At 46.1% G+C, this 14,468-nt stretch overlaps 3 protein-coding genes across 6 annotated transcripts in view; all 3 read left to right on the forward strand.

Moving 5' to 3' along the window:
• The window catches only part of LOC125487188 (multiple epidermal growth factor-like domains protein 6), a 6,651-nt gene extending 6,289 nt beyond the window's left edge, over positions 1-362 (forward strand). The window contains exon 3 of the mRNA XM_048617694.1: positions 23-362. Coding sequence (XP_048473651.1) covers positions 23-148 — 126 coding nt within the window. The 3' untranslated portion in view covers positions 149-362. The remainder of the gene's footprint in view (positions 1-22) is intronic.
• Positions 1-4,806, forward strand: part of LOC109924455 (ferritin, lower subunit-like) — a 20,132-nt gene extending 15,326 nt beyond the window's left edge. The window contains exons 3-4 of one of the 2 annotated variants that reach the window (XM_048617696.1): positions 1,643-1,768; positions 2,633-2,960. In XM_048617696.1, coding sequence (XP_048473653.1) covers positions 1,643-1,768; positions 2,633-2,782 — 276 coding nt within the window. In that variant the 3' untranslated portion in view covers positions 2,783-2,960. Of the gene's footprint in view, positions 1-1,642; positions 1,769-2,632; positions 2,961-2,990 lie in introns of those variants that run through there. The other variant, XM_048617697.1, reaches the window with a different exon arrangement.
• A 127-nt stretch (positions 4,807-4,933) lies between these two features.
• The window catches only part of LOC109924826 (receptor-type tyrosine-protein phosphatase H-like), an 86,520-nt gene continuing 76,985 nt past the window's right edge, over positions 4,934-14,468 (forward strand). For 2 of the 3 annotated variants that reach the window (XM_048617689.1, XM_048617690.1), the window contains exon 1: positions 4,934-14,053. In XM_048617689.1, coding sequence (XP_048473646.1) covers positions 14,000-14,053 — 54 coding nt within the window. In that variant the 5' untranslated portion in view covers positions 4,934-13,999. The remainder of the gene's footprint in view (positions 14,054-14,468) is intronic. The other variant, XM_048617691.1, reaches the window with a different exon arrangement.

Raw genomic sequence — 14,468 nt, forward strand, 5'->3', positions numbered from 1 at the left:
CTGTGTCCCAGAGCGATGGAGGGGCTGTGTCCCAGAGCGATGGAGGGGCTGTGTCCCAGAGCGATGGAGGGGCTGTGTCCCAGTGCAACGGAGGGGCTGTGTCCCAGAGCGATGGAGGGGCTGTGTCCCAGTAAGATGGAGGCGCTGAGGTATGAATCCCGATACGGCACAACTTACCTTGTTGCTGCTGTGTGCCGGTGAGGAGCGGACTGGAGGCTGGAGCGATGCGGGACAATTGCTGGACTTTCGCCTGGCACCACATCCTGAGCTGCTGTTATCGGACTGTAATTTAAAACCTTTTCACTATGTTGGAACTACCTCTATAGGTAATGCTTACGCTTTCCTTTTATCTTCATTGTGTGGGTCCACCTCTTTTTAACTCTGTAAGATTTGTACCTAGGTACTTGTACCTAAGATGGCGCCATTAAAAGGCAGCCATTGTAAAAACTTTTCACTGTACTCGTGTACTTCTGTATTTTTCTTATCTGCCTGTTTCATGCTGTCTGCACAAACGTCAAGGCCCCTCTCACTGGTGAATACTGAAGCCAAGTATTCATTAAGGACTTCCTCTGACTCCGCGAACAAGTTCCCTCCACTATCCCTGATTGGCCCTACACTCACTCTGACCATCCTCTTGTTCCTCACATAGGTATAGAAAGCTTTGGGGTTTTCCTTCATCCTACCCGCCAAGATTTTCCCATACCCACTTCTAGCTCTCCTAAGTCCATTCTTCAGTTCCTTCCTGGCTACCTTGTAGACCTCCAGAGCCACGTCCGATCCTTGCTTCCTCAACCTTAAGTAAGCTTCCTTCTTCCTCTTGACTAGGTATTCCATGTGTCTGGTCATCCAAAGTTCCTTCACCTTACCGTCTTTTCCTTGCCTCAGTGGGACAAACCTATCCAGTACCAGTAGCAACTGCTCCCTAAACAACCTCCACATTTCTATTGTGCATTTCCCTGAGAACATCTGATCCCAATTGGTGCTCCATAGTTCTTGCCTAATAGCAATGTAATTCCCCCTTCCCCAATTAAATACTTTCCCATACCGTCATACAATAAAAGAATATTTAATTCTACTGCAGACAGGGTCACACTGATAGGGGGTTTGGTTTTGGATTTTGATTTAATTTATTGTTGTCACATGCACCGAGATAGAGGGAAAAGTGTTGTTTTGCATGCTACACAGGTAGATCATACCATACAAAGTGCATTAAGGTAGCAGAACAGAGTGCAGAAAACAGCGTTACAACCACAGAGAAGATGCAAAGAGAGAGAAATTAGAATTAACATTTGAGAGGTCCATTCAAAAGTCTGATAACAGCAAGGAAGAAGTTGTTCTTGAATCTGTTCATACATGCATTCAAAATTTTATATCTTGTGCCTGACAGAAGAGTGTGGCGGAGAGTATAACCAGGGTGGGGAGGGGTCTTTGATTATGTTGGTTGATTTCCCGAGGCAGTGAGAAGTTTAGATGGAGTCAATGGATGGAAGGTTGGCTTGGGTGATGGACTGGGCTGTGTTCTGCCCATAATTCTCTGTAGTTTCTTGCAGTCTTGGACAGAGCAGTTGCCATACCAAGCCACGATGCATCTGAGCTGCTATAGATAGACAGAGATCTCAGTTTGACTCTTTTCCTGGCACAGAAACCAGAAAGGCGAGAATGGACAAATGGGCTGGATGCCATTCAGTTTGCGCTCGAACTGCAGAAAACTATCAACAAGTGTCTCCTTGAACTTCATCACCTGGCCTCCAATAAACACGATCCTCAGGTACCTATGGAGTGTTATCCCTGCCACTGGGCACATTGCTATAGAATTATGGATCAGGGGCAACACGGTGGCTCAGTGGTTAGCACTGCAGCCTCACAGCGCCAGGGACTTGGGTTTGATTCCACCCTCGGGCGATTGTCTGTGCGGGGTTTGCACATTCTCCCCGTGTCTGCGTGGGTTTCCTCTGGGTGTTCTGATTCCTTCCCACAGTCCAAAGGTGTGCAGGTTAGGGTGGATTGGCCATGTTAAATTGTCCATAGCGTCCAGGGGTGTGCAGGCTAAGTGGATTAGCCATGGGAAATGCAGGGTTAGAGGGACTGGAGTAGGATTCTCTTCAGACTGAATAGCCTCCTTCCACACTGTAGGGCTTCTACACTGCTCTTCTTCCCCATCACCCACTGAATGTGGAATATGGATGACTATCACATGACAGCCTCTGCCATGGACAACAATGTTTTACTTGCTTGCCTGGTGCCAAATGGATCCCATCCCTGTTCGACGCTGACCCCTTGAGTACACTTTAACTCTTTCTCGAAAAGCCAAAAGAACTGCGGATGCTGTAAATTAGAAACAAAAACAAAAATTGCTGGAAAAGCTCAGCAGGTCCAGCAGCATCTGTGGAGAGAAATCAGAGTTAAGGTTGAGTGACCCTTCTTTAGAACAGAACTCTTTCTCGCTCACTCTCTCTCTCTCTCCGCTGATGCTGCGAGATCCACCGAGCTCCTCTGTTTCAGATTTCCAACATCCACGGATCTTAGATTCCGTGACTGGTAGTGACTGAACTCAAGACATTTTTGATCGAATGGGGTAACTGACCGAGCTGCTGAGTTATTTCACATTTGGGTTTTTTTTTTGCTCTCTCAGATGTGTAACTTCCTCGAGTCCAATTTCTTGAACAGCAGCGTAGAAATCATGAAGAAGCTGGGAGAGCACATCACAAGTCTCAAGAAGTTGACTGTGGGCCAGACAAGTGGAATGGGCGAGTACCTCTTTAATAAACACACCCTCGGGTAAAAGGACCTGACTGTGGGAATGTCAAGTCTCTCTCTTTATAACCCCCACCTCTCCTGGGCAGAGCTGAAATCCAAAGTGTTTTACGCTGGTTGGTGAAGGAATGAAAATTAGAAGGAAGTATTTGTCTATGGAGTGACATTGTTGATATTATGTAATAAATAATTCTAATTGAAAAGGATCACAAATTTCATCTCTGTTTCTCTTTCAGACCTGTTGCCTTTCTCACAGCTCCATTCAGCACAGAATCCCTACAGTGTGGAAGCAGGTCATTTGGCCCATCAGGTCCAAACTGACCTTTTGAAGATCATCTCACTCAGAACCACCCCATCCCTACAACCTTGCACTTCCCATTGGCTAACCCAGCTAGTCTACATATCCTTGGACACTACAGGATAATTTCACACAGCCAAACCCCTAACCTGAGCGTCTTTGGACTGTGGGAAGAAACTGGAGGACCCAGATTGTGCAAATTTCACACAGACTGGTCACCCACAAGTGGGATCGAGCTAGGGACCCTGGTGCTGTGAGGCAGCAGTGTTAACAACGAAGCCACCTTGCCACACTATGCTGTGAGCTGTTCCTCAGAAATCAGAAGTCACACAACACCAGGCTATAGTCCAAAAGGTTTATTTGAAATCACAAGGTTTTGGAGCGATGCTCCTTTGTCAGCTGAAGACGTCTCTTCACCCAACAAAGGAGCAATACTGCAAAAGCTTGCATTTTCAAATAAACCTGTTGGACTATAACCTGGTGTCGTGTGACTCCTGACTGTGTTCACTCCAGTCCAACCTCCAGAAGACTGCTGAGTTCAATTCCTATAATGATTTCCTCCTCTGGGGAGCAAGCACGTGAATCCGAATAAAACCAATGCCGCAGGTTCGATTCCTGTCCATCAGAGGTGGATTTGGAGCTGGCTCCTCACTCTGTCCCTGAAAAAGGAAGGTGAAAACTGTGAAAGAAGTAGCTCAGGGTGAGGCATTGGGAGACAATGAGCCAAGGTCCTGACTTCAGGCTCGGTGCACATTGTAAATAGATATTCCCACGCTGATGTTCATTTATTACGAGAGAATTGAATACAAAGGTAGGGATTTTCTGCCTCAGTGATACAAGACATTGGTGCTCCTTGTAAGCCCCGCATGTGCACCAGTTTATGTGTATAATATTTGAAGGAATGCTGGAGGGCACGGGGAGACGATGACCTAGTGGTATTATTGTCGGACTGTTAATCTAGAAACCCAGATAATATTCAGGGCACCTGGGTTCAAATCCTGCCTTGGCAGATGATGGAATTTGAATTCAATAAAATATCTGGAATTAAGAGTCTAAAGATGGATGTGGGGGTCAGGGTAAGGTGGAAATTTTACTCAGTCAGGTGTAGCCCTGGGGTCTGTAATCTCTGTCACTGTCCCTTGTGAAAGCAGTGTCTTTGAAAACTGCAGAGATACGTAGGTTCATGATAAACAATGGGTTTGGGGGTGTTGGAGGGTGAAAGATGATCTTGAACATGAGGGAATGTGGAGCAATATGATCAGCCGAGATCTTATCGCATGGAGGAGCAGGCTAGAGGGGCAGTATGAGCAAGAAGTGTTAAATGTTAAACCGTCCTTTACCAGGAACCAGTGTGTTCCAAGCGATGGGCACTCTGTCCGCCTTCCCCATTCTCCTCCAGGCTGCCACTCTTCACCCAGCTGTGAACATACAGCCACAGGGAGCAGCAAGGGAGCATCGCTGGCTCAGTGGTTAGCACTGCTGCCTCACAGTGACAGGGACCTGGGTTCAATTCCACCCTCAGGCAACCATCTGTGTGGAGTTTGCACATTCTCCCTGTGTCTGCGTGGGTTTCCTTCCCTCCAGTCCAAGGATATACAGGTTAGGTGGATTGGCCATTGTGTACAGGGTAGTCTGGGGCGGGATCCCAATTAGGGGAGTAAGAGTGGGGATGGGATGGGAAATGTCCCTTGTCTGAAGGAAGAAAGAAAATCCAAAGTCCTCAAGGTACAATAAAACATTCCAGGAAATGATCAGCCCAGTCTCCATAAAATGTGAACATATAATTTTGCGATGGTGACTCAGTGGCAGAGTTGGGCAGTGGTTTTAAACTTTTGTTCCAGTTTCAGCTGATCAAGAATTTGATTCTCAGGTGCTGCTGCACCAAACACCTTCCAGACATTGGAAGCTAGTTTCTAGATCATGGACGAATGTTAAACACAGCCTAACCCACTGTCAGTTCTATAATCCTGGATCGATGCTGTTAAACCATTTGACCCAAAAGATAAACATGCATCGCCTGCAGCTTATGCAAAGATTCCTGTAAACAATAACTAGCTCCCAAGGATGAGGAACCTATGTTATGTTCCTCTTTAGCAAATGGTAGCCTAGAATGAGTCAGTGTGGACTCGATGGGCCAATTGGCCTGCTTCCACATAGTAGGGATTCTATGATTCAAAAGAATCATGGGCCCCAGTGGCCCAGCCCAGCTCCTATTTTGTACATTCCCTATTTTCTCTCTCAGAAGGTAATTAGTCTGTGAAACATTATTTCCCCAGCATGGGAGGAGAGTTACTGAATATTTTTTAAGGCTGAGTTAGATTGATTCCTGATTGATGTGACGGTTAGAAGGTGTAGGAGTGAGAGAGGATGTAGAGTCGAGGCTACAGTCAGATCAGTTGCAATATGATGGAGTGGAGGAGTAGGTTTGTTGGGCTAAATGGCTAAATGGCCTCAAGTCTACATTCCTCCTGAATTGATCTAATTTGGCCTTAAAATTATTGAGTAACTCTCCTCCCATTCTGGGGAAATAACATTTCACAGACTAATGACCTTCTGAGAGAGAAAATAATGAATGTACAAAATAGAAGCAAGGCTAGGCCACTGGGGCCTTGATTCTAGTCCACCATTTGGTAAGGAGTCACTAACATAGGTTCCTCATCCTTGGGAGCTAGCTGTTGTTCATGGGGTTGTGGGTTCGAGCCCTAACTCCAGACTCTTAAACTCAAAGTCCAGCTGACATTCCCAGTGCTGCACTGTTGGAAAACCAAGAAATTTTAGACCACTGAGCAGGCATCTGCTAACAGGAAATGACCACGGTCCTAACAAGGGATAGAGTGACTAATGCCTTAAAACATTTCAGTTGTTCATAGAGACCCAGCAAGGATTTTTGATGGATGGATCACTCTCGTTGAAGTCTGATGTTGATTGAAGGATAAATGTTGGTTTGGACAACCACATTAGAATGTTGGCCGTGGGCTCCTTTACATCAACTTGAGAAAGGCCTCAGCTTGACTTCTTACCTGAAAGCTGACACCTCCAACACAATATTATGGGAAGTGGCCATTTAGTTCTCAAATCTGTTCCAAGGAATTCATGGTTGATCAGTGTCCTAACTGCCTTGGCCCACCTTAGCACCAGGTACCTTAACATCTTTGATCAACATTACCTCAAGGTGGGGATTCAACAAATGATCCAGCATTAACTACCATCTGCAGAAGATGTTCCAAACTCCTGCCACCCTTTCAGTGTACAAATATTTGTTAATCTGACACCCAAAAGATCTGAATCTAAATTTTCAACTCTACCTCCTAGTCCTAGATTCCCCAACCAGCAAAAAGCGGTCTGATTGACTTATCCACCATTGCATTAATATCTCGACAGCACTTCCCAGACCCACACCAACTTCTATCTAGAAGGACAAGGGCAGCAAATGCATTCACCCCCTGCAAGTTCCCCTCCAAGCCACACACCATCCTGACTTGGAAATATATCGCTGTTCCTTCAGTGTCACTGGGTCAAAATCCTGGAATTCCCTCCCTAAGGGCATTGTGGGTCTGCCTACAGCACACGGACTGTTCAAGAAGGCAGCTCACCACCACCTTCTCAAGGGGCAACTAGGGATGGGCAATAAATGCTGGGCCCAGCCTGCAACACCCACGTCCCTCAAGTGAGTCATAGCGTCATGCAGCACAGAAACGGACCCTTCAGTCCAATTATGACTACCACAGTCCCAAACTAAACTAGTCCCACCTGCCTGCGCTTGGACCATATTCCTCTAAACATTTCTTATTCATGTACTTATCGAAATGTCTTTTAAACGTTGTAACTGTACCCACATCCTCCACTTCCTCTGAAAGTTCATTCCATATATGAATCACTCTGTGTTGAAAAAATGCCCCTCATGTCTTTTTTTAACCTTTCTCCTCTCACCTTTAAAATATGTCCCCTGGTCTTGAAATCCCCCACCTGTGCTTTCTTACTAACTAAAAATTGTCAGCAAGCCACAGAGGGAGATATCGAAACAGATAACCAAATGGTTGGCCAAGTAGGTGGGTTCTGTAGAACGTCTTAAAGGAAGAAAGTGAGTGTGAAGAACTGATACTTTTCTTGCATTAATAAAATTTCACTCAAATTGCCCCTTAACTTTCCAGAACCCCAGAGAGTGCAACAATAATTTATGTATTGGCTCCTTGTAATTGATGCTTTGGAACTGAGGTTTCTTCCTGCTAAATTATTCCTGTTCATGATATTTTAATGATCGATATACCTGGAGCCCAGACCTCATTCATACCCCCCTCCAGTGTGGTTCACTTTTTAATCACTTGTCAGCGTTCTGCTCTAACTCTTATGGAGATTAGACTTAAGGCGCAGTAATAAAACAGAGAATTCAATCAAGTATTTCAATGGCACCTGTCATGTACTTAGGAAGTTCAAAACTATTTCATGTCAGCAATTTTAGACAAACATCACTGTGAGACCAAACCTAGCATCTAGTTTACTCACCAGATTATGGGCCAAGATTAATGCAGGATTTGATGCATCCCAGCCATTACTTACATAACAAAATGATACATTTTCCGTGTATCATATGTCACATTAGCTCGGTTAAAAAATAAACATTTGAGGTTTGTGAGGTGATTGTAATGAGGTCAGCAATGTGGACATCACAGAATATGAGTTCCTTGCTTGGGGTTATTAACCTGGTCCAATCAGGGAGCCCTGGCTGACAGATTAAACCAGATTGTCAGAGGTTCTGCTCACACTGAGAGCTGGCTCTGAGGGAGGTGCAACACCAGGCTGACTGAGCTTGGGGAACACCACTTGAATGAAGGTAATTGCCTAGGCTCATTCAGGACATATCCTGCACAGAGGGACTCTAAGTCAGCCCACAGCAAAACCCCAAAACGAAGCCCAGACTCGGAGAAATGGCTGGCAAGAGCAGGAATACCGCAACGAGTAACTCACCTCCTGACTCCCCGAAGCCTGTCCACCATCTAAAAGACACAATTGTGGACTGTGAGGGAATACTCCCCACTTGTCTGGATGGGTGCAGCTCCAACATCATTCAAGAAACTTGACACCATCCAGGACAAAGCACCACATCCACAAACACGCATTCCCTTCAACACTGACCCTCATTAGCAGCACTCTGTACTATCTACTAGTTGCACTGCACAAATTCAAGAAAGATCCTTAGACAGCACCTTCCAAACCCACAATCACTTCCATCTAGAAGGACAAGGGCAGTAGATACATGGGAGCACTGCCTACAAGCTCCCCTCCAAGCCACTCACTATCCTGACTTGGAAATATTTTGTCATTCCTTCGGTATCACTGGGTCAAAATCCTGGAATTCCCTCCCTAAGGGCATTGTGGGTCAACCTATACCATGTGGACTGCAGCGGTTCAAATAGGAAGCTCACCACCATGTTCTCAAGGGACAACTAAGGATGGGCAATAAATGCTGGTCCTGCCAGCGATGCCTACACCCCATGCAAAAAAAAAACCAGGATCAGGCCATTTTGGATCCAGTGATGTGTAATGAGGCAGGTTTAATAAATGATGTCTGAGTATAAGATCTCCTAGGAAATAGTGATCATAACATGGTAGAATTTAGCATTCTATTTGAGAGTGAGGATCTTGGGTCAGAAACAACTGTGCCAAGATTAAATAGGGGCAATTACAAAGAACAAGGGCAGAGCTGGTCAGAGTGGCCTGGGAAAGAAGTTTAGCAGCAAAGACAGTTGAGCACAAATGTCAAACATTTAAGAAAATAGCTCATGGCTCACAGCAAAGACATATCCCAGTGAGGAAGAAGGATTCTTGGAAGGGGATAAACAAATCATGGTTAACCAGAGAAGTGAAGAATAGCATTAGGTTGTAAGAAAAGAAAACATATAATGTGATAAAGATTAGTGGTAAACCAAAGGATTAAGGAAAGTTTTTAAAAGCCAACAGAGGATAATCAAAAAAATAATAAAGAGGGAGTAAATAAACTTTGAGAATAAAGTTGTAAGTATTGTCAAGAGAGCTTCTTTAAATATATAAAAGGAAGAGAGAAGCCATAGGCTCTTTTGAGACTGAGGCTGGGGAAATAATAATAGGGGAACCAAAAATTGCAGAGGAGTTGAATAAAAACTTTGCTTCTGCCTTCACTGTACAAGACACTATTAGCATCCCAAAATTACTGAATGGTCAGGAGACAATAGGAGGAGAGGAAACAAATTCAAGACTATCACTGGAGAAAAGGTGCTAGGGAGACAAATGGGGCTAAAGACTGACAAGTTCCCTGGATTTGGTGGGATGCTTCTCAGGACATTAAAGGAAGTAGCTACAAAGATAATGGATGCACTGGTAAGTAATCTTTCAAGAATCTGGAAAACTGCCAACGAAACACATTCATTTAGAAAGGGAAAGAGACTGAAATAACTGCACAGAGACTGATATTCCAAGTCACCAAGTCACCCTTTATTTATTTCTGCACAATACATTGGCTGTGTCCAGCCAGTTCAGAGTCAGTCTACTCAACTGAGGAGATGCTAATCTCCTGGAGACGCTTTTATTTTGCAAACATGAATCCCCTGTTTATATTTTGCTTTTAGTGTTTATTGTTCTCAGCACCCCTATGCTGTGTGTGTGTGTGTGTGTGTGTGTGTAAGTGCAAAACACAATGAAAACACCAGTTGTATCAATAACTTTGTTAATATTCCACCACCAGTAAAAACACCGATGGTGGCCAGGGAACCAGTGACAAGCAGAGTCACGGCTGGAAAAATGTTCACATGAAAGGAAAAGGGAAGGGGAGGGCAGGGAATCAAATCAAAATAGAATTGGAGGGGAGGGGGGAATAAAGCACCACCCCCCCACCCCCCACATCCCCACAGTGCCCAACTCTCCCTAAAGGTATTGAGAGTGTTGGTGGACACTGCGTGCTCCTTCTCTAGAGTCACCCGGGCTCAAACATGGCCGCGGAAGAGGGTCAGGCGGTCAGTGTAAATGACCCCCTCCTCTGCCCGCTGCCCGGGCCTGTTAAAGGCCAGCTTGGCCAGGCCCAGAAGCAAATCCACAAGAGGACCACACTCCAACCTGCCCGCTCCCCTCTGCACTGAGTGCCCAAAGATCAGGAGCATGAGACTGATGTGCAGCCCCCAAAAACACAAGAGAAGGTCCTTCAGTTAACTAAAAACGGGAGTGCAAATGCCCACACCCAACATACACATGGTCCACGGACTCCACAGCACCACAAAACAAACAATCTCCTGGTTATATTGGTCAGCCAAGGCTTTCCTGATTGGCCCAGGTAAACAACCCCAAACAAGGTCCTCATAGTTAACAAAGTCAACCTGATTCCAGTCACTACATCCGACCCCCATTAAGCCCAGGGATGTAGGCCTGGTCTTTCTTTTGTAGCCTTTCCTGCGACGTTTTCGCCCCAGGTCCGGTTCCTCTGATTCGGATTCTGACACGGGTGACGTGTACCTGACCATAGCCTGCATCTTACCGAATGCCATTTGGCTTTAGGAAATATTCGAATTTCCTGCATCCCATTGTCCATGGCTCATACTTCCTAGAGTATGTGTATCGCAAACGATGCTCACAGCTTCTCAATCATCATCTCTGAGTTTGCCGAATGAACTTTATTCACGTCCAACCATTTTGAATGGGTGTCCACAATGACCAGGAACATAGAGCCCATGAAAGGATCAGCATAGTTGACATGTAACTGAGTCCAGGGTTTACCCGACCATTCCCACAGATGTGGGAGCGCTGCTAGTGGCAAGTTTTTGTCCTTGTTGGCAATCTGGGCACTGCCCCACCAACGCAGCTCTGTCGGAGCGCCTGGAACACACATTTTTCCCTTCTAAGGTGTACGCTTGCCTGGGAGAAATGTTTAAGCACCATGTCCACGTTCTCCAAGTGCTCTATGTTGGTCTTCCCTGTTTTTAGTATGTAATCCAGATAAGTGGCAGCCTGAGGTAGCCCTTGTTAAATGTTCTCCATGGTCCGCTGGAAAAGGGCACAGGCTGATAATACCCCAAATGGCAGCCTTGTATATTGGTATAAACTCTTGTGGGTTTCTCATCCAGTTACAATTGCAGGTAGGCATGGCACATGTCCAGCTTTGTAAAGGAGAACCCTCCCCACCCTGGGAACTTTGCATACAAGTCCTCTATGTGAGGGATCGGGTATTTATCCAGGTCCTGGAAGTGGTTTATCGTTTGCTTAAAATCCCCACAAAGGCAAACCAAGCCGTCAGGCCTCACATTCTGCCCATTCTGCAAACTGCCCTGGTTTGATTGTTCCTTCGCTTTCCAACCTCCTGATTTCCGCCTTTGCTTTTGCGCACAAAGCAAATAGCACTGGGTAGGCCGTACAAAATCTCGGAATTGCTTCCTGGTCAATGTGTAAAGTGGCTTTGCCCCCTTTGTTGGTCCCTAGCCCTTCCTGAAATATTCCTGAGTATTTCACTAGGACTTCACTGAGGCAGCCATTTTCCAATCGAAAACTTGTTGAGCCAATCAAAGTGAATCTTTCTCAACTAATTCCACCCCCCAACAGACTTGGGCCTGAGCCTTTCACGACCATCAGTGATAACTGCACCAACTGCTTCTCATAGGAGACCGTACCCTCAATCTGCAATGATTCCCCAGTGTATGTTCTCAGTCTGGCTGAGGTCAAACTTACATCTTGGAAACCCAAGTGAATCTTGTTAAAGACAGATTCTGCAACCACGGATACAGCTACGCCAGTATTGCCCTCCATGGGAACTGGGTGACCATTTAACCAAACACTAATATCAATCTGTTCCGATTTGCGTGTCACTAAGCAATTTAATTGTTCCAACCCACATGTGGGGGTACTTTCCTACATGTCCCCTGTAGTTGAGCTCTTGCACAAACATAAGGATTGGAGTCCAGAGCGAATGTTGTTACAGACTGGTTATGTAATCACTGAAAAGACCTCCATTAGAACCGGGTGAACCAGTTAACCAAATGTTTGTTTTGATTGGTTCCAATTTGGATGTTTCCAAGCAATTTAATTGTTCCAATCCAGATGTGGATGGACTTTCCAGGGTATGCACACTCCTGGATACCGGAACGTGAGTTCTCTTCCTCTCTTTAGGTTTGGTGTGCCAGGTATGACTCCAATCGGTGGAGAGTTTGCCCCCAGTACCCATTGATTCCAGTTTTGCTTGGGTTCCTTGATACCAAGCTCAAACAGAGCCTTGATATCCATGACTGTCACTCTCACCGCCAAACATATTTTTCTTCAAAACTGACTTGAGTATATTCTATGAATTCTTCCTCATGGCAATCTCTCCCAATCTGACAACACCAATCTACAAGAAGATTAAAGTGTCCCATCATTAATGTACTGCCTTTGTTGCGTGCCTTCATTATTTCCCAATTTATTCTCTGTCCTATAGCATAGCTACTGTTCGGGGTCTATAGACTGTTCCTGCCAATGTCTTCGCTCCCTTTTTATTTCTTATCTTCACCCGTACTGATTCTATGTCTTCTGACTGAAGATCATTTCTTGCTATCATACTTATTCCATCCCATACCAAAAATGCTACCTCACCACCCTATCATAGAATCCCTTCAGGTTCTGGGAGCAGGCCATTCGTCCCATCAAGTCAACACCAACACTCCAAACGGCATCCTGCCAGATCCTTTCCCTTACCCTATCCCTGTAACCCTGCACTTCCAATGGCTTACCCACCTAGCTTGCACATCCGTGGACACTATGGGACAATTTCCCATGGCCAAGCCACCCAACCTGCATCTCCTTGGACTGTGGGAGGAAACCCGAGCACCCAGAGGAAACTTATGCAAACACGGGGAGAATGTGCAAACTCCAGTCAGACTGTCACCTGAGAGTGGAATTGAATCAAGGTCACTGATGCCATGCAGCCCACCTTCTGGGGTGGAAAAAATCCTCAAATCCCCTCTAAGCCACCTGCTTCTTATCTTAAAATAGGTAGCTGTGTGTGGAAGGGTTAACCCTCTGTACATTGCACTGGTAAGTGGAAGACAGAGGAGATATCTCTTGCAGGTGAGATGGGTCAGCATGGTGGCTCAGTGGTTAGCACTGCTGCCTCACAGTGCCAGGGACCTGGGTTCAATTCCAGCCTTGGGCAACTGTCTGTGTGGAGTTTGCACATTCTCCCTATGTCTGTGCGGGGTTTCCTCCCACAGTCCAAAGATGTGCAGGTTAGGTGAATTGGCCATGCTAAATTACCCTATAGTGTTCAGGGGTAGGGGGGATGGGTCTGGGTGGGTGCTCTGAGGGTCAGTGTGGACTTGTCGGGCCGAAGGGCCTGTTTCCAAACTGTAGGGATTCCATTCTCTGGGTCAGAATTCCCCCAATGGGAAGAGGTGGGCAAGAGCGTTTTAACTGTTCACCACCAGCCTCTGGAAGATGTGAGTGAGGTAAAGCTAATCTACCAGGGACACACCTGTATTTGAAATTCAATAAAAGCCCTGGCGACAGACAAACAGCACCTTGGAAGCCTGTATATGTGACTTAGTAGAACTTGTTCCCATCTGAATCAGGTGGGGAGGTAAAAGTCTGTCTGGAACAGATTCCGCAAAACCTGAACACAGAGAGAGAGAGAGAGAGAGACAGGGTGTGAAATGAAATTCTCTGTGAGATTCACTGGGGAACAACAGTGTCGATACAATCCTCTCCAAAGCCCTGGGGTAGTGACTGGAAAACAGGGCACATGGGTCCTAGGTGCTGTTCATTGCGTTTACAAAAACCAGCAGCAATCTCTCACTTCCTCATTCGCTCACAGTGATAGGTACAGAACGAAGTCCAGCACCATGATTTGTTCAGTTCCCGTTCTCTGCTGTAACTGGGATTTCAGTAGGAAATGAAGCAATTCTCCGGGCGCTGCCAAACAGTCTCCAACCACAGGGAGTGATACCTGACCCGGGTGCTGTAATGGCTCAGTCTCACCGGGGGCTACTCATCTTCCTGGCACTGCTCCTCAGCTGGGTAAGGGCTTCTCTCTCTCACCTCACAGCCTCGCGATTTTAACCCAGATTGCAATCCTTTCAGGGAGAAATGAGTGTGGTGAAGTTTGTAGGTTTTGCAAAAAAGACTGCTCTGCAGAGGGAGAGTGTGACAGAGTGATAGAAAGAAGGGAGTGTGACAGAGACAGAGTGATTGATAGAGAGCATGTGACAGAGGGAGTGTGAGTGTGACAGAGAGAGATGGTGAGTGTGAGACAGTGACAGAGAGAGAGGGAGAGTGTGGCAGAGAAAGAGGGAGTGAGAGAGTGTGACAGGGAGAGAGGGAAGTGTGACAGAGGGGGGAGTGTGACAAGGAGAGAGGGGAGTGTGACAAGGAGAGAGGGAAGTGTGACAGAGGGGGGAGTGTGACAGGGAGAGAGGGGAGTGTGACAGAGGGG

Source organism: Rhincodon typus, chromosome 37 (genome assembly GCF_021869965.1).
Source record: "Rhincodon typus isolate 14 chromosome 37, sRhiTyp1.1, whole genome shotgun sequence".
Classification (NCBI taxonomy): Eukaryota; Metazoa; Chordata; class Chondrichthyes; order Orectolobiformes; family Rhincodontidae; genus Rhincodon; species Rhincodon typus.